The 17,230-nt window shown below is 56.0% G+C and overlaps 1 protein-coding gene across 9 annotated transcripts in view; it reads right to left on the bottom strand.

Annotated features, from left to right (window-relative positions):
- herc1 (HECT and RLD domain containing E3 ubiquitin protein ligase family member 1) overlaps window positions 1-17,230 on the bottom strand; it is a 61,297-nt gene that overhangs the window by 1,341 nt on the left and 42,726 nt on the right. For all 9 annotated transcript variants that reach the window (XM_062963285.1, XM_062963289.1, XM_062963288.1 and 6 more), the window contains 33 exons: window positions 16,670-16,938; window positions 15,456-15,508; window positions 15,118-15,318; window positions 13,882-14,056; window positions 13,031-13,328; window positions 12,589-12,802; window positions 12,118-12,326; window positions 11,823-11,950; window positions 11,607-11,737; window positions 11,291-11,494; window positions 11,035-11,168; window positions 10,715-10,917; window positions 10,091-10,205; window positions 9,869-9,997; window positions 9,633-9,734; window positions 9,247-9,420; window positions 8,588-8,938; window positions 8,233-8,298; window positions 7,982-8,107; window positions 7,588-7,726; window positions 7,071-7,252; window positions 6,385-6,540; window positions 6,100-6,222; window positions 5,613-5,715; window positions 4,954-5,123; window positions 4,722-4,860; window positions 4,191-4,360; window positions 3,476-3,645; window positions 3,192-3,357; window positions 2,227-2,303; window positions 1,790-2,042; window positions 1,551-1,703; window positions 132-437 (listed from right to left, as the gene is read on the bottom strand). In XM_062963285.1, the coding sequence (XP_062819355.1) occupies window positions 132-437; window positions 1,551-1,703; window positions 1,790-2,042; window positions 2,227-2,303; window positions 3,192-3,357; window positions 3,476-3,645; window positions 4,191-4,360; window positions 4,722-4,860; window positions 4,954-5,123; window positions 5,613-5,715; window positions 6,100-6,222; window positions 6,385-6,540; window positions 7,071-7,252; window positions 7,588-7,726; window positions 7,982-8,107; window positions 8,233-8,298; window positions 8,588-8,938; window positions 9,247-9,420; window positions 9,633-9,734; window positions 9,869-9,997; window positions 10,091-10,205; window positions 10,715-10,917; window positions 11,035-11,168; window positions 11,291-11,494; window positions 11,607-11,737; window positions 11,823-11,950; window positions 12,118-12,326; window positions 12,589-12,802; window positions 13,031-13,328; window positions 13,882-14,056; window positions 15,118-15,318; window positions 15,456-15,508; window positions 16,670-16,938 (5,589 nt within the window). The remainder of the gene's footprint in view (window positions 1-131; window positions 438-1,550; window positions 1,704-1,789; window positions 2,043-2,226; window positions 2,304-3,191; window positions 3,358-3,475; window positions 3,646-4,190; window positions 4,361-4,721; window positions 4,861-4,953; window positions 5,124-5,612; window positions 5,716-6,099; window positions 6,223-6,384; window positions 6,541-7,070; window positions 7,253-7,587; window positions 7,727-7,981; window positions 8,108-8,232; window positions 8,299-8,587; window positions 8,939-9,246; window positions 9,421-9,632; window positions 9,735-9,868; window positions 9,998-10,090; window positions 10,206-10,714; window positions 10,918-11,034; window positions 11,169-11,290; window positions 11,495-11,606; window positions 11,738-11,822; window positions 11,951-12,117; window positions 12,327-12,588; window positions 12,803-13,030; window positions 13,329-13,881; window positions 14,057-15,117; window positions 15,319-15,455; window positions 15,509-16,669; window positions 16,939-17,230) is intronic.

Raw genomic sequence — 17,230 nt, 5'->3', positions numbered from 1 at the left:
AACCTTTAAAGACCTAAACGGGAGTTGCAGCTCCTTGTTCCTGCTGAATGGGTGTGTGTGACTGCCGCTCCCAGCGTCCCTGGCTTGGGCAAGCCCCGGCCCTCCCGGCAGCGCCCACCCGCCCGACTCACCCGATCGACCTTCATGATCTGGAAGCGCTGGGAGATGTCAGCGGTGTTGGCGGGGAGGCGTGAGCGCCCGGAGACAAAGCGCATGAAGAGGACGCGCTCCTCGTTGGAGAACTCCTCCAGCGTGCGCCAGAACCACTGCACCAGCGCGTGGGCCTCGTCCACCTCCCGGTAGCGCACCACCTTCTTCAGCACCTCCACCGAGATCTCGGGCATCCCGCACACCATCTGCTCCAGCTGCCGGGCCGTCAGCAGTGACAGCAGCGGCACCGGCACGATCCACGACATGCCCTCGCGCACCGCCGCCACCTAAGGAAGGGGAGGGGGACACGGGGTCAAAGGGCGGCCTCCCCCCCCCCCCCCCCGTCTTCGGAAACAAGGCTCCCCGTAGGACAGCACGGGGCCCCCACTACGAAATGCCGCTCCATTACACTCTGAGGGTCTTTCCCAAAGTTTTCAATCCCAAAGGCACACTTTATATAAGTATCTCTAAAAGCTGAAGAAGGGCAGCATTGCTGTATTTACTCGCATCTAACGTTCGCCTTTTTTGGCTACATGGCCTTCCCACAACTAGGATTGTATTGTAATACAATATAATACTAATAATACAATATAATATTAATTATATATTATATGTAATATTACTAATAATATTACAATATATTGATACAGTACAATATAGTAATTTATTACCAGTATTGTACTATGCTAATAATATAATATTGTATGTAAATTTAATTTGTAAGCTGCTCTGAGTCCCCTTCGGGGTGAGAAGGGCGGCATATAAATGTAGCTAATAAATAAATAAATAGGATGAGCATTAGATTGGCGAGATAGCGTAACCTTAGTGCTGAACCAAACGTAAAGGAGCTGCGCCTGGGGCTTCTCTGGACGGGCGTCACCTCTAATTTAATGGGATTTGTAGTGTGGTGAGGCACCCCATCCTTTGGCAGAGAAGGCTCACGGCCATAGCAAACTACATCTCCCATGACTCCACAGAAGGGGTCCCCAAACTTTTTAAACGGGGGGCCAGTTCACGGTCCTGCAGACCACTGGTGGGCCGGACTATAGTTTTTTAAAAACGATGAACAAATTCCCATGCACACTGCACATATATTATTTTGAAGTAAAAGAACAAAACGGGAACAAATACAGCCTCAATGTCTATATTCATCATAATCATAATAAAAATAATAAAGAGGGTTGGAAAAAAACCCTTGGGCTATTTAGTCAAACCTCCTTCTACCTTTGTGTACCAAAAGCACAAGCAAAGCACCCCTGACAGATGGCCATCCTGCCTCAATAATGATGATGATGATAATATATCACACCGTCTTAAATGCTTGGGAAGTGTCAGACTTGTGACAGACTTGGGAAGTGTCAGACCGCTCCCTGTCCCTTTGCCTTCTGCGTGACCCTCACCTGCCGGTCCATTTCGTGGAGCCGGTACTCGATGGCCCTCTCGACGTACTCCTTGCGGTTGGAGAAGGTGAGCGGGATGCTGTTCCCTCCGGGGATGATGGGCACCATTTTCCCGTCGGCGCTCTGCCCCACGAAGGAGTCCAGGGGGATCATCTGGAAGGAAGGGAGCGAGGGAGTGACCGGGCCTGGCTGCAAAGGGTCTGGGGCATCGCGGGGGGTGGGGTGTGTGTGTTGCGCACCTCGTGGAAGTTCTCCTCGGTGATGCCGCCGTCTTCAATGTGAAGAATGCTGTTGAGGGTCTGGACGTAGAGCAGGTCCACCTCCTCCAGGTCCTCCAGGGCCAGCGGGATGCAGCAGAGCTGCTTCCAGACCAGGGGGGCCAGGTGCAGGTCCAGGGGCTTCTTGGTGCGCACCGCCACCCCCATCAGCACCCCCAGGAACTTGAACTGCAGCAGGTGCTCCTCCAGGAAGGCCGACGGGTTGAAGAGGAACCTGCCAGGGAGGGAGGGAGCCGCGCTGCTGAGCATCCCCGGACTCCCAATGGCACCGAGCACTCTTTGGGCAAAGGCGGCAAAAGAAAGGCTGCCTTGGAAAACGACAACTCCACTGATCCCGTAACAATGAGTAACACACCAAGAGCATCAACTAGTCCAAGCAACACGGTGAGAGCAGTTACCTGTCCCTGTTGTAGCCGACTTCGGCCGAGGCGTTTGGGGACGGGATGAGCAGGTCGACCACCCCGGTCTCGAGTTCCTTTGTTTGGAATGAGAAGAAAAGAGGTTGACACACCCTGCAGTGTAGTACTAGCAGGAGTAGTCATGATAATAATAATAAAAGGTAAAGGTAAAGGTTTTCCCCTGACGTTAAGTCCAGTCATGTCCAACTCTGGGGATTGGGGCTCATCTCCATTTCTAAGCCAAAGAGCCGGCGTTGTCCGTAGACTCCTCCAAGGTCATGTGGCCACTGGCATGACTGCATGGAGTGCCGTTACCTTCCCGCCGGAGCAGTACCTATTGATCTATTCACATTGGCATGTTTTCGAACTGCTAGGTTGGCAGGAGCTGGAGCTAACAGCGGCCACTTCCGCTGCTCCCAGGATTTGAACCTGGGACATTTCGGTCCCCAGCTCAGTGCTTTAACGCACTTCGCCACCGGGGCTCCTATAATAATAGGACATTTGATTGGTTACCCGCCTCTCCCTTCGGCTTGATGTGGGACACCAACATGGCCATAGTCACATACAACACAAGACCTGGCACATTTCAGTAATAGCGATATTTGATTTGTTACCTGCTATGGTTTGGAGTTGGGGCACAATATGGTCATAGTCTCATATGACGTCAGACCTGGCACCTGGCTCATTTGGGTCATAATGATACAAATACATTGGCTTTATAATAATAATAATAATAATAATAGTTTTATTCTTGTACCCCCGCCTCTATCTCCCCGCAGGGACTCAGGGCGGCTTACAAATGCATAACGAGTACACATACAAAAACATCAAATACCGAAAACACATGAATGAAAAATTAAAACCTACGATTAAAATCAAACCATTAATACGACAAAGTTAAAACGCAGCAATAAAACATAGGGATGGGCTGCCTCTCTGCGCCCCGCCTGAGGCCCGACGCGTACCTGGCACATTTCGGTGATGGTGTCGTCGAAGACCCCCCCGGCGTCGTCGGCCCCCTCCCCGACCAGCTTGACCTTCCAGGCACGGGACGGGAGGCGCAGGTCCGAGGCGTTGAGCTTGACCACTTGCCTGGCGATCTGCACGAAGATGGGCTTGCACTTGCGGCCTCTGCGAGGGGGGGAGGGGAGGGAGCGGGGCCGGCGTCAGGGGGGCACAAGGGCCCCCCCTCCCTCCCTGCTTTCTTTCCCGGAAAGGGGCCCAAGGGAGGGAGGGGCAGGCGGCTGACCTGGTGGAGATCCTCTTGACGGTGATCTGGGGCCCGTAGTTCTTGCCCTGCACCATGGTCTTCCCGATGGAGCGCACCATGGGCAGCGTGTAGACCCTGGGCGCCAGGAGCGGGCGCAGCTGCCCCTGGACGATGCCCCACGTCCCCGCGTTGTAGTGGGAGGTGCTGCTCTGGAGGGAGGGGAGGGGAGGAGCCATGCAAATCAGGGCCACGACCCCGCCCACGCCCCCTGGCCCTCCTTGGGGGTGGAGGCACTGCAGCCCCACCTTGTGCCCCACCCCGCCCAATAATAATAGGATTACCTGCAACATGAGATGGGCGATATTATTATAACTATGTGACACCAGGAAACCATGACATCATGCCTCACACACTTGGTTTCAAGACTTCCCACAGAGTCTCTCTAAACGCCTAATTAATCTATCCTTCACTCCCTCTATCTGGAGACCTAATCTCATATCACAGGAAAACTCCCCATCAGCTGAAGACCGATTCCCAAGAAAAATAGACCTTTCTTTCCCCTGGTGCTAAGGAACGGACACTGGAATCCAAAGCATGCTCTGTCGCATCTTCAACTGCCTGGGCTTCTCTGATCCAGGGCCTGCAATTCTCCCTGATCACACACAGACTCCTCGGCGGGAAGCCCATCATCCCCCTTGCCCTCCGAGACACCCCCAGCCCCTTGCTGAGCCCCAACGTAAGCGTCACATCCTACCTGGTTGTTGGGGCTGAGGTTGAGGAGGCGCCAGGAGGAGTACATGAGGTCCGAGAAGTGGTACAGCAGGCGCAGCCGGGCCCGCACCGTGTGAGGACTCACCTCCTTCAGGGCCCCGAACTGCGGCGGCACCGCGTCCGGCAGGCCCAGCTGCAGCGGCACCGACACCCCTGTCCGCGGGGAGGCAAAGGGGGGGGGGTCAGGCGCCGGGGTCCGGCTCAGGGCGGCCAAGCAGTGCTCTTCCTGGGGGGTGGGAGTGAGTCCAGCCTCTCCCCTTCCCCTCCCTCCCAGGAATGGAACAAAATGTGCAAAGCCTGGGCCTGGAGGCGCCCCACGGATGCCCCGCCTCTCCCTTTTCTGGAAACACTTATGGGGGACACGGCCCACGCGCCCCTGCAGGCAGGTAGGCCCCCTTTGTGGCGCAGGCCTTGTGCCAAACTGCGCACCATGCAGTGGCGTTTGAGAGGCACCGGCTGATGCTTGGTTTCCGAGACACGCACCGTCCCAGGGGCTTGGGAAGCCTGGCCATACCTGGCGCTCGCGGGGGGACGGGCGGGGAGCTCCATGCGGCGCTGTGGCACCGGCCGGCCGAGATCTGCCGCACGCTCTTGCCTTGCAGGGAGGTGACGAGGGTGGGCTCCCGGACGTGGTTGGTGTGGCCCAGGCCCAGCTGCAAAGGCAAAGGGAAGGAGGGGGGATGGGACGGGCTTCCCGCTAAAGCCCAGGGTCAGTTTCCAGCCCCCCACCTGCGTCCCACACGCACCTGCCCTTCGGAGTTGCTGCCCCAGGCGTAGACGTCCCCCGAGGCGGAGAGCGCCAGCGTGTGCTCCGCGCCCACGGCAATGTCTTCCACAAAGACGCCCGACAAGGCCGGGACCTGCTGCGGCCGGTTGTGGTTGCGCGCCCGGCCTTCGGGCAAGCCGATCAGCCGGTCTGGAACGAGAGGAGGAGGAGGAGGAAGGGAGCCCTGTCAGAGCAGGAGGCCAGATACCTGGTGGCATATTACGCTCCTGCCACTGCCTAGGAATGTGGTAGAGTCGGTGTTCTCCAGGGGCCTTTAGCCAGAAGCGGAATGGCCATCTGCAGGGAGGGAGGGGATGGTGTCGCCTCAATGGCAGGGGGGGCTGGACTGGATGGCCCCAGGGGTCTAGCATACTATTATTAGTAGTAGTATTCTTATGAAAGCAGGGACTAGATGGCCATCTGTTCTTGCCTGGCAGAAGGCAGTTGTGGTGGACGGCCCCTTGAGGCCCACCCATGTCTATGATTCTATGGTTCTCTTATTCTTCCCAAGCAGGGGCTGGACGGCCACTTGTCAGGAGGGCTTGGATTGTGCCTCCTTGCCTGGCAGAAAGAAGCGGGTTGGGCTGGATGGCCTTCAGGGTCCCTTCCACTCCTAGGACCCCAAGGGCGCCCGCTCACCTTGCCCAAAGGTGTAGACGTGGCCGTCCTTGGTCAGCGCCACCGAAAACTGGGTCCCGCAGGCCACTTTCTTAATCCCGATTCCGCACAAAATGTCTACTTTCTAAGAACAGGACAGCAATCATCATCATCATCATCACCATTACGTGCCAAAACAGGTTGCTGTAACCAGGAAATAAACCTTGCGTAATCAATAACAACAACAACCACCAGTCCAAGTTCAGCACTGAGGCTACACTGCCCATTCCCGATAATGAGGAGGAGAACGGGCAGTTTCAGGGGCTGAACTGACCTCTACATCTGCAAGTCATAAAGCTGCAAGCCCCACTATTGGATGCCATTGCTCTCGTATCATGATTTTCTAAGCCTGTAAATACGAGCTGCCACTTCCCACCTTGAGATCGAACACTGGCCACCCTAAGTGCGCATTTCAAAGGGACCACGAGGAAGAAAGGAAGGCGAAAACCAACGAGCAGAGAGGGCTGACCTGTGGCGAGGATTTGGCGGTGGAGTTCCCCAGTCCCAGCTTCCCATAGTCTCCGTCACCGAAGGCCCAGACCATGGAGCCGTCCGTGGACACGACGAGGGTGTGGTTCAGGCCACAGGCCACCTGGTCGGAGGAAAGGAAGGCAGCCATTACACAACACAGGGCCTTTCTTTGGTCTCAAGGTTTCTGTAAACTGAGGTGCGCATGAGGTTCGATGGTGCATGAGACTCAAGTTCATATGGGTAATTCCTGGGGGAAAGGAATGAAGCTCTGAGAGAGGCTGACCTCTCCGATCTGGTATCCCTCCAGCGCGGCCACTCTCTCCGGGAGCTTCTTGTTGGAAGTGTTGCCCAGGCCCAGCCGGCCGTAGTCCCCGTTCCCGAAGGTGAAGAGCTTCCCATCGGCGGTCACCACGGCCGAGTGCTTGAAGCCACAGGACATCTGACGGAGCGAGATTGCGCAGAGTAAATCTCACAAGAAAGAGACAGCGGAAGAATGGGTGAAGGAGAGGGAAGGAGGGAAAGAGAGAGAGTTTGGGGCAGATACGGAGGAGAGGAGAGGTCTGGGTGGAAGATCAAGAGGAGGTCTCAGCCCTGACGCAGATGGGAGATTGGGAAATAAAGAGATACCCTGCGGCACCGGGCCTCAACACTTGGCGCCCAAACAGGGGCTCGAGACAATTCTCTGTGTCCCTGTCCCTTAAGACCTCCTGTTCCCGACTGGACCATAAGGAGCCTGGAGAGACCGGGCCTCAACACTTCCGGAAGGAGGAGACCAAGCAGAGGCCTTGCTGAGGACGGTGGGAACGGATCGGACCCATGGGGGACGGGGCACACAGAACAAGCATAGCCCCCTTGTTTCCATCGCAACACAAAGCCCAATTGTGATGGACCTTGGTTTCCGGCACTAAGCCTGGCGGTGGTGGGAGCCCCTCCCCCCGTTTCCACCCCTTCCCGCCGCCCCCTCCTCACCTGCACGACTTCCTCTCCTTGCAGGGCCTCGATCTGCCGCGGCCGCCGCTGCCGGTCTGAGTTCCCATGGCCCAGCTTCCCATAATCCCCGTCTCCCCAGCTGAACACCTCCCCGCTCTCTGTCAGGGCCATGGAGTGGCCGTCCGAGCCGCAGGACGTCACCAGCTGAGTGACCACGAAACCTGACGCGGGAAGGAGAAGAAGGGCGGGCGGGCGGGAGGAGCATCACTAGCGACCCCATGAAACCCAGGGACTCTGGGTGGTCAATCGTGCAAGCGTCCCTGCAGGGATCCTGCCTGAGGCCCAAAGAACTCCTGCCGGAGGCCCAAGGCTTTGTGATGTAACAGGGCCTTCTCTGCAGTGGCCCCGTCACTGGAACTTTCCCTCAAGGGAAATTGGGCTGAATGAATAGATTAATTAATGAAACCAAGACACCCGGAGAGAAGACCAAAGTTGGCTCATGTCTGGGCTAAACCAAGCACACCCCATGAAAGGCAACAGCCAACGGAGAGCCCACCTTGCAGTGCGGAGATGACGGTCAGCACGTGGAGGTCGTCGGAGTTGCCTTGGCCCAGGCGGCCGTAGCTCCCTTCTCCGCAGGCCAGGACCGTCCCGTTCGCCTGGATCACAAAGGTGCAGTTCTGGCCACAAATGACCTGAACGAAGCAAGGGAAGAAGAAGCCGCGCAAGGACGGGTTTCAGAACAAAAGGGCTGTCCAAAAAATACAAACTACAGCCAAACGCTGTGACTCAGTGATTGTGGAAAGAGTAAATCAGTTGCCTTCAGCGAACTGTTGTTGTGAACTTGATTTCAGTTCCTAGAACTTCCAGCGTCTTGCAAGTGTAGTTCTATCAAAAGGGAAGTTAGGGAGGAAGACAAGGCAGCGCGGGGGGGGGGGGGGTCTGCTCACCTGCTGGGCCTGGCAGAAGGAGGGGGCGGGAAGCGGCACCAGGACGTTCCTCCCGGCCTCGGCCAGTTGCCCGTGACGCCCGGCGCCCCACAGGAAGACGTCGCACTTCCCCCCGAGGTGCCAGTCCTGAGGAAGGAAGGAAGGGCAACGGAAGTCAGGAAGCGCATTCCCACAGAAAAGGGGGTTCCCGCAGGAAGAACGAGCGCTCCCTCCCTCCCTCCCTCCCGTGGCCCAGGGCCGTCCCCACTCACCTCGGGGCGCGACGTCGCCCAGGACATGATCTGCTCGTCCATGCCGTTGATCCACTTGCTGTTGTCCTTTCAGGAAAAAGTGAAATAACACACTGAGGAACGTGAAAACACCCTCGCAAGTCCCTTCCGTGCCCGGCATAAGATTTCAAAGCGAGAGAATGAGGGGAGACGGACTGATAGCAGGCCTGAGCCAACTTCAGTCCTCCCTCTCACCATTTCTAACAGCCTCAGGCCCCTTCCTTTTCCCGCGCAGCTGCTTAAGTCTATTCTTCACTCCCTCTGTTCTCAAACCTAATCCGGCTTCTCGGGAAAACTCCCGGTTCACAAGGGAACTGAGAAGGCCTGCCCTTCTTACCATCAGGAGGGCGAGCTCCTCCTCGGGGACAGGCTCCAGGTCGGGGACGGCAAAGCCCTCGGGGAAGGCCGTGCCCCTGGCCAGGGCCTCGGCGGCCTTGACGGTGGTGGAGAAGCACTCCAGCCAGGCCCACTCCGAGGGGCTCCAGGCCGCGGGGGGCTCCGGGGGCAGGCCACCCTGCTGCTGCTGTTGCTGCTGCTGGTAATGGTGCTGGTGCTGCTGGTGCTGCAGGAGGTGCGGGGCCACGGGCGCCCGGCACAGCAGACGATCCAGCCGCAGCCCCACCGCCAGCGAGGCCAGGCACTGCAGGTACGGGCTGTGCACCAGCTGGTCCCCACACACCACGTACGGCTACAGGAGGGAAAGAGAGGAAGGGGGAGAAGGCACTCAGCCCAAGGCACACACCGCCAACAGGTTTGCTGCCATGCAGCCTCTCCACAACAACAACAACAACAGAATGGCTATCTGGCCTTGGTATTATTATTATTATTATATAAACGTCATCCAATCCAATCCCCTTCTGCCATTAAGGAAAAGCACAATTAGAGCCCTCCAGACAGAAGGTCATCCAGCCCCTAAATAATAATTATTATTATTATGGTTAATAGATCAGCTTTGGAAAGGCCCCCCAAGGCCCCCCAGTGCAAGCCCGTCCTTACCTTCTCGTAGGCGTACTGCTCCTGGAGCATGATGGGCAGGCGCTCCAGGAAGGCCCTCATGCAGGGAGCCATGTTCAGGCCAACGATGCCCTGCTGCCTCAAGGCGCTCCGGCAGGTGGCCAAGACGTGGCTGGAGGAGATCCAGTCCGGGGTGCAGTTGACGACCAGCACGTCCTGCGCGGGGGGAAAGCGGGCCCAGGAGAGTCAGCCAAGTAAGGAAGGAAGGAGGGAGGGAGGGAGGGAGGGAGGGAGGGAGGGAGGGAAGGAAGGAAGGAAGGAAGGAAGGAAGGAAAGAAAGAAAGAAAGAGAAGAGGATGGGAGGGAGGGAGGGAGGGCAACACAGGGACACGTTTCGCATCTCATTCTGAGGAAAGGTGAGGGCGTACCTTGGATCGATTAGAGCAAGCGGCGACCCCGACATCGGGGATCCAGACGGCCGCCTGAACGGACCCGAGACCAATCACTATGCTCTGCAAAACAGAGCCGTCCTGGAAGGAAAGAGAGGACGAGACAACAAGGCTTCCTTAGCAGATGCTCACCGTTTGGTGGAATACGAGGGCGTCAAAGGAGGAGGAAGGGGGAAAGAAGGGGCAGCAGACGTATGGGTGGATGGATGTCCTACCCGGAGCGACCAGATGTTGACCAGGCCCCCCAGGCCTCCCGAGACCAGCGTCAGCCCGTCCGAGCTGAAGGTCACTGTCCGGACGGGGGTGATGTGTCCCCGCAGCTGGAAGGTGCATCTGTAGGCCTCCTGCAAACACAAAACAGCCGCCGTCAGGGCTTCCTTTGGGCTCAGAAAACCCTTTGAACGGCAATTACCAGAACTATTATTATGATTATTTACCTTCCCAGTGGCCTCCTCGTCCCACCATCCCTCGGAGCCATTGAGGCCGGACTGGCGCTGCAAAAGTTCATCTTGCGGGACGATCCAGACGCACAGCAGCCCGTTCTGGCACCCACTAATGCGAGAGAGAGGACAAAGTGACCAGTGCGCATGCCTATTCCCTTACCCTGTTTCCCCTAAAATAAGACATCCCCAGAAAATAAGACCTAGTAGAGGTTTTGCTGAATTGCTAAATATAAGGCCTCCCCCAAAAGTAAGACCTAGCAAAGTTTTTGTTTGGAAGCATGCCCGCCAAACAGAACATTACAGCATGCAGGATCGGTAAATGTACGTACCATAGATTGTTGTACATAGAAATAATGGTAGTAACAAGAAATTATTGATAGGATTCAAGTTTATCTGGTTATGCTGGTTTGTGATGACAACTACCGTACAGTATATAATCAATGTTCGTTTTTTTGTTCAACAATAAATATGAATTCTTCTTCATGGAAAAATAAGACATCCCCTGAAAATAAGACCTAGTGCATCTTTGGGAGCAAAAATTAATATAAGACACTGTCTTATTTTCTGGGAAACACGGTAGCGGTCACCAAAATCGGAAGCCCAAGGAGCCCGACTCACGTGGCCAGCAAGAGCTGTGGTTTGGGCGCCCGTCCGGGGAGGCTGCACCAGGCGGCGGCGGTCACCGGGCCCGGGTGGGGGAGGGAGTGCAAGTGGACCCAGCCTCCGGCCACGGAGAAGCCCCAGAGCTTGACCGACTCCTCCTTGGCGCAGGTCAGCAGGATCCGGCCCGTCGGGTCCCACTTCAGGCTCAGGAGGCCGTCCTGAGAAACACAGCAGAGGCATCACTGGGGCGCCACGCGCTTCTTGCTCTGCAAATGCCCGGTGTTCTCTGTCCCACGGGAAGCGGGTGGTTCACAAGGGGTTCCCGAGAGCGGTACCTTGTGGGCGTCGACCAGGACGATGCCCCCTTTCTCGAGGGGCTCCTCTCTGGTCCCGATCAGCAGCTTCCCGTCCGAGTAGCCCACCGCGAAAGGCTTGTCCTCGCTGAACCACGCCAGGCAGGTCACCGACACTGCGCAAAAGGAGGCGGAGAGGAGAACAAGAGGGGTGAGGCCGGGCGGGCTTGCTCCACTCGTGTCCTCGTTAAGCCTCTTCTGAGAGAAGGAGACCTGAAGGGGGGCCGGGCCCACCTACCGTCCTTGCGGAAGCAGTGCTCCAGCTCCAGGGGCCGCATGGCGGAGGCGTCCAGGACTTCGATGAGGCCGAGGGAGCCGTCCAGGCGCCCCACCAGCAGCGCCTCGGGGGGCGCCTCCCCCGCCCAGGCCGCGGCCGGACCCTCCTCCGCCCAGCACAGCGCCGAGACCCAGTGTGGCTGCGCGTCCAGAAGGCCCTTCCCGCCTGGAGGGGGAGGAGGAGGGACACAACAAGTGTTAATGACTGCGTGACAAAAACAGAGGCGCTTCCCTGACAAGCACCGACCTCAACTGTGGGGACGTGGCCCAGTGCCTACCGTTGACCTGCCAGATGTTGACCACCTTCTCCAAGGCTCCGGCCAGAAAGCGCCCGCTGGGGCTCCAACAAGCCAGGGAGAGGCCGGGGTCGCCGGGGGAGCCGGGGCTGCTCTCCTCCGCTTCGCCCTCCCTGCAAACACACAGAACGGCGTCACCATCGTAACAAGGGCCCCGACGCTCCCGTGTCCCTACGAAACCGCCACAAGGACACGTACAGTTTGGTGAAGACGCAGGTCTGCTGCAGGGAGTACTGCTTCCTGGTGACGCTCCACACCCGGATCGTCCCGTCGTTGCCGCTCGTGGCCAAGAGGCCCTTCTTGTTGCACCACACGCACGTGGTGACCTGTCAGAGTGATGTTATTTATTTATTTATTATTCAAACTTATATGCCGCCACTCCCCTAGGGCTGAGATGGAGGCGTGCACACGGGCCATCTAGCCCACCCCCTTCCGCCATGCAGGAATGAATGGTTGGGGAGGGGACGGGGGCTTCAGGGTCCAACGGGCTCACCCGGTTCTGGTGGGCCTCCAGCTTGATGGAGGCACACCTGCGCAGGTCGGCGGCCATGTCGGCCAGGGTCTGGGGGCCGCTCTGGCTATTGTCGCGGTCGTGCGCAGCCAGGGTGCGGACCAGCTGCTGGGCGGCCCACTGCCGGTGCTGCGAGGACAACCTTGAAGAGAGGCAGCAAGCGGCTAGTGCGTTAGCCAGCTCCAGCGGGCCTACAGCGGAAGGATCATAGGAAGGGAGGGTGGGTGGCTGGGCGGGCGGACGGGGGGCCGGCTGGGCGGGCAGCCGCCATGCAGTATCCCGTCCACCTGCCCACCCACCTCCACATGCCCCAAACCACATCCAACTTCGGCCCTCTTCAACTCCCCCTTCTCTCTGCCTGGAAGGACACCATCCAATCCCTCCCCATCAAGGCGCTTCTACAGACACACTGCCCTGAGCCGCTGGGGAGGGTCCCCTCGGCCCGGCCCGTACCTTTCTTCTCGACCTCGGCCTTGTCGTAGTTGGGGCGCAGCTTGGCCCCCTTGTCGGCCAGCAGGGCCACCAGCGCCTGCGTCACCACAAAGTTGGGGGACGTCACCAGCTTGTTCTCCTCAGCGATCCCGCGCAGGAAGCTGGGAAGGAACTTGCGCTGCACGGGGTCGTCCACCGTGGTCAGGTTCACCCCCGTGGCCGCCGAGATCAGGTTCTGAAACAGCCAGAAATGGCCTTGAGGAGGAGACGGAGGGGCCAGAGAGGGGCCGGCGAGGCCAACCAAGGGCAGGCTACACCGCCAGCTGCAATGAATGTGGTCAGTCGAGAGGCTGACAGTGGGCAGCCTGGCTCAGGGTGACCTCCTGGCTTCACATGCGATAGTATTAAAGATTAAGAGGGGCTGCAAGAAGGGGAGGAGGCGGCCCTGTCCTTCCGCGGCTACCTGTGTGCAGAGCTGGACGAGGAGCTTGGCGGCGCTGGGCGTGTTGGAGGCCAGGCAGCCCACGGCGGTGCTGAGGTAGGCCAGGCAGGAGATGGGCTTGCTCATCTTGCTGTGGAGGGCCCCCCGCGACCTCTCCGCGGAGGAGGAGGACGAAGATGACGAAGAGGAGGAGGAGGAGCAGGGACCCGTGGAGAGGCCCGCGCGGCCGGCGGCGGCCAGGCACATCAGCCGCACCAGCGTCCGGATGTCCGTCAGGCCCAGAGACTCCAGCCCTGCGGCCAGGCTGCAGCTGGATCCGCTGGAGGAAGGAAGGAAGGAAGGAAGGAAGGAAGGAAGGAAGGAAGGAAGCAAGCAAGAAATGAAGGATGGAGGGCTGGAGAGGGGGATCATCTGTCATCTGTCAAGAGGGATCAGGTGGTGCTTTTCCTGCCTGGCAGGAAAAGATTGGAATGTATGGCCCTTTCCAAGTCTAGGAGCCAATGGTTCTATTACACTTTGTAACACTGACTTCTGTGCCTGGGTCCTAAATGTCATTTCCTAATTGATCTATAATAAGAACATGGAGAGAGTTTATTCAACTGCAAACATGTTGCCTTTGCGGGCGGGAGGGAGGGAGGGACACTCTGCTATAGCACATCTTGCTCTGATTTTTCCACAAGTATCTCATCATCGAGCGTCAACCCATCCCACCTCATATGTGGCAGCCACAAAAACGACCAGAGTCCCTGGAGTAGCGCCATTCCTTTCAAAGCAAGGACTGCACAGTCACGCAGGAACCACCCTCCCAAGCCAGGAACAGAAAGCGTTCCAGACGGAGTTGCCTGGCGTTGTGCAGGGCCAGCCGGACTCACCTGACGGAGAGGAGGGAGAGGGCGCGCATGACCATGGTCCTGGCCAGGAGCACCTGGGCGGCCGCCGTCACCCTCCGCAGCGCCACCAGCCGGTCGTGCGGGTTCACCAGGGCCGCCGCCTGCTCCCCCAGCGTCACGCGGCCCGAGGAGCCTTTATCCACCGAGCCCTGGCAGCCTGCGGGCAAGGAAGGGAAGGAATGGCAAGGCAAGGCAAGGCAAGGCTAGCGTTACGGCCGAGCGGACCTCACCCACCGCTCGGCACATCGCCCTGAAAGGATCGGAAGGCGATTCTCAACGACAGCGAATCTCAAGACAGGGAAGTAAACGGGGCCTAGCTATCTAACTCGTTTCCAGCAAACATCTTGTCCCTCTCCATGCTCACAGGAGAAGAACAAAAAGGAAGGACTCAGAGGCAGAGGCAATTGGTAGAAGGAGAGAACAGCGTTTCATTAAACGTTTAAACAAGCGTTTAATGAATGAACTCAGCGCTGACATGGATTGGATTAAGGCTCTTGCACAAGGTCTGATGGATGACTGGCATATATATTCGGCGTTGCACTGTGTTAAATCTTTTATATATTGCATTTTACTATGTTATTTAACTATTTTAATTATTTTATTATTTTATTGTATTATGATATACTGGTAGTGATCCTGCCAGTTGTGTAAGCCGCCCTGAGTCCCCTCGGGGAGAAGGGCGGGGTACAAAAAGTGGAAATAAATACAGTAGAGTCTCACTTATCCAAGCTAAACGGGCCGGCAGAAGCTTGGATAAGCGAATATCTTGCATAATAAGGAGGGATTAAGGAAAAGCCTATTAAACATCAAATTAGGTTATGATTTTACAAATTAAGCACCAAAACATCATGTTATACAACAAATTTGACAGAAAAAAATAGTTCAATACGCAGTAATGTTATGTTGTAATTACTGTATTTATGAATTTAACACCAAAATATCATGATATATTGAAAACATTGACTACAAAAATGGCTTGGATACTACAGAAACTTGGATAAGCAAGGCTTGGATAAGTGAGACTCTATTGTAATAATAAATAATAAACAGAGTGACAGGCAGGCAGAGCAGCCAATGGGAGAAGGCCTTTTCCCTGCCAAGCCCTCGATGAGGACTGCAGCCTTGTGCCTGGATGTGGTGGGGCCCAAACGGCTGAAGGCCCCCCCGACCCCATCCCAAAGCTCTTTCCCGTCGTCCAGAGAGAAGACGGGAGCTCACCGATCTGCATGAGCGTTTCCTCCATGCTGTTGGTGGCGGTGACCATGGCCACGGAGGCCCCCAGCGGGTCGCTGTCCGGGAACTGGACCGGCTCGGGGACGATGCGGCGGTCGTTGAGGCCGAGGGGCCCGGCCAGCAGCTCAAACTCCTCCTCCCCGGTCAGCTTCTCCTCCTCGTCCACGTCCAACATGTCCCAGTCCTCTAGGAGCAGGAGAAGGAAGCGCACGCCCCGTCAGGGATGGCTGGCCGGCCGACCGACCACCGGCAGAGCCACGCAGGGAGGCAGGGGAGAGAGAGAGAGAGAGAGAGAGAGAGAGAGAGAAAGGGCCAAGGAGTACCTTCGTAGACGCTCTCCTGCTTGCCAATCAGGTCGGGGGCCTGCCCTTTGTACCTGCGCGGAAGGGGAGGCAAGGAGGACAAGGACAAGAATCAGGCACTCCAGCCATCATCATCATCATCGAATCCCCAATTTCTAAGAGACCCAAAGGGCCTTCCAGTCCAACCCCATATTCACATATATACCTTCATTTATATCTATTATATTATTATATTTACATCAATCATAGAATCCTGATTGGAAGAGACCCCAACACTTTCTATGAATATATGTTTATATTTATATATATTATTATTGTTATTGTTGTTGTTGTTGTTATACCAATCATGGAATCCTCAAGTTAGAAGAGACCCCCAAGGCCATACAGTCCAGCCCCCTCTATGTATATACAGTAGAGTCTCACTTATCCAAGCCTGTGGATTATCCAACGCATTTTTGTAGTCAATGTTTTCAATGTATCGTGATATTTTGGTGCTAAATTTGTAAATACAGTAATTACTACATAACATTCCTGCGTATTGAACTACTTTTTCTGTCAAATTTGTTGTATAACATGATGTTTTGGTGCTTAATTTGTAAAATCATAATCTAATTTGATGTTTAATAGGCTTTTCCTTAATCCCTCCTTATTAACCAAGATATTCGCTTATCCAAGCTTCTGCCGGCCGGTTTAGCTTGGTTAAGTGAGACTCTACTGTATGTTTGTATTTGTATCTATTATTATTATTAGTAGTAGTAGTAGTAGTACTACTACTGCTGCTGCTGCTGCTATTATAATTATATTTACAGTAGAGTCTCACTTATCCAAGCCTCACTTATCCAAGCCTCTGGATAATCCAAGCCATTTTTGTAGTCAATGTTTTCAATATATCGTGATATTTTGGTGCTAAATTCGTAAATACAGTAATTACAACATAACATTACTGTGCATTGAACTACTTTTTCTGTCAAATTTGTTGTATAACATGATGTTTTGGTGCTTAATTTGTCAAATCATAACCTATTTTGATGTTGAATAGGCTTTTCCTTAATCCCTCCTTATTATCCAAGATATTCGCTTATCCAAGCTTCTGCCGGCCCGTTTAGCTTGGATAAGTGAGACTCTACTGTATTAAAAAATCCTCGAGTTGGAAGGGACCCCAAGGGCCATCCAGTCCAACCCCCTTCATGACAGTGCTCCCCCCCCCGCGCACACGCACGCACACACAGAGGCACCTTTCGGAGGCGGAGGTCTTGCTCTTGCTCTTGAGGGCCAGGTACTTCTCCCGGCAGCTCCCGCAGAGGAGGTAGTAGGGGTTCCCGCTCCCGCACTCCCCGCCGAACCACCCGTCGACGTAGGAGCCGTTGCTGCGGTAGCCCTGGCGGTTGGCGCTGCGCCCGCAGCCCGGGTGGTGCCTCTTCATGTGCTGGTTGAAGCTCACCACGCTGCACTCGCACAGCTCGCACACCACTACCTCCTCCCGGTCCTCTGACTCGCAAACGTGCTGCCGGAAGAACAATCACACACACGGTTAGGCGGAGAGAGTCCGGGGGGGGGGGGGGTCCCGTCCCATCCGCAGCCAGAAAACACAGAATGAACAAGCCACGCCGTTGCGAAAGGGCCTTGCGAAGCTCAGGGAGACAAAGGCTATAGTATTCGGTGCCTTGGACAAGACCCTCACCCAAATACCGTATTTGGTGCTCATTGCACACTCATGAAGCCAGGCCCTCACACTTCACATCTAACTAAGGGCAAAGCATACTAAGCAACCTATAGAAGCCATTTTGTGCAGATCA

This window comes from Anolis carolinensis, unplaced genomic scaffold, assembly GCF_035594765.1.
Source record: "Anolis carolinensis isolate JA03-04 unplaced genomic scaffold, rAnoCar3.1.pri scaffold_11, whole genome shotgun sequence".
NCBI classification, from domain to species: Eukaryota; Metazoa; Chordata; class Lepidosauria; order Squamata; family Dactyloidae; genus Anolis; species Anolis carolinensis.
This window is presented reverse-complemented; position numbering and strand designations above follow the sequence as displayed.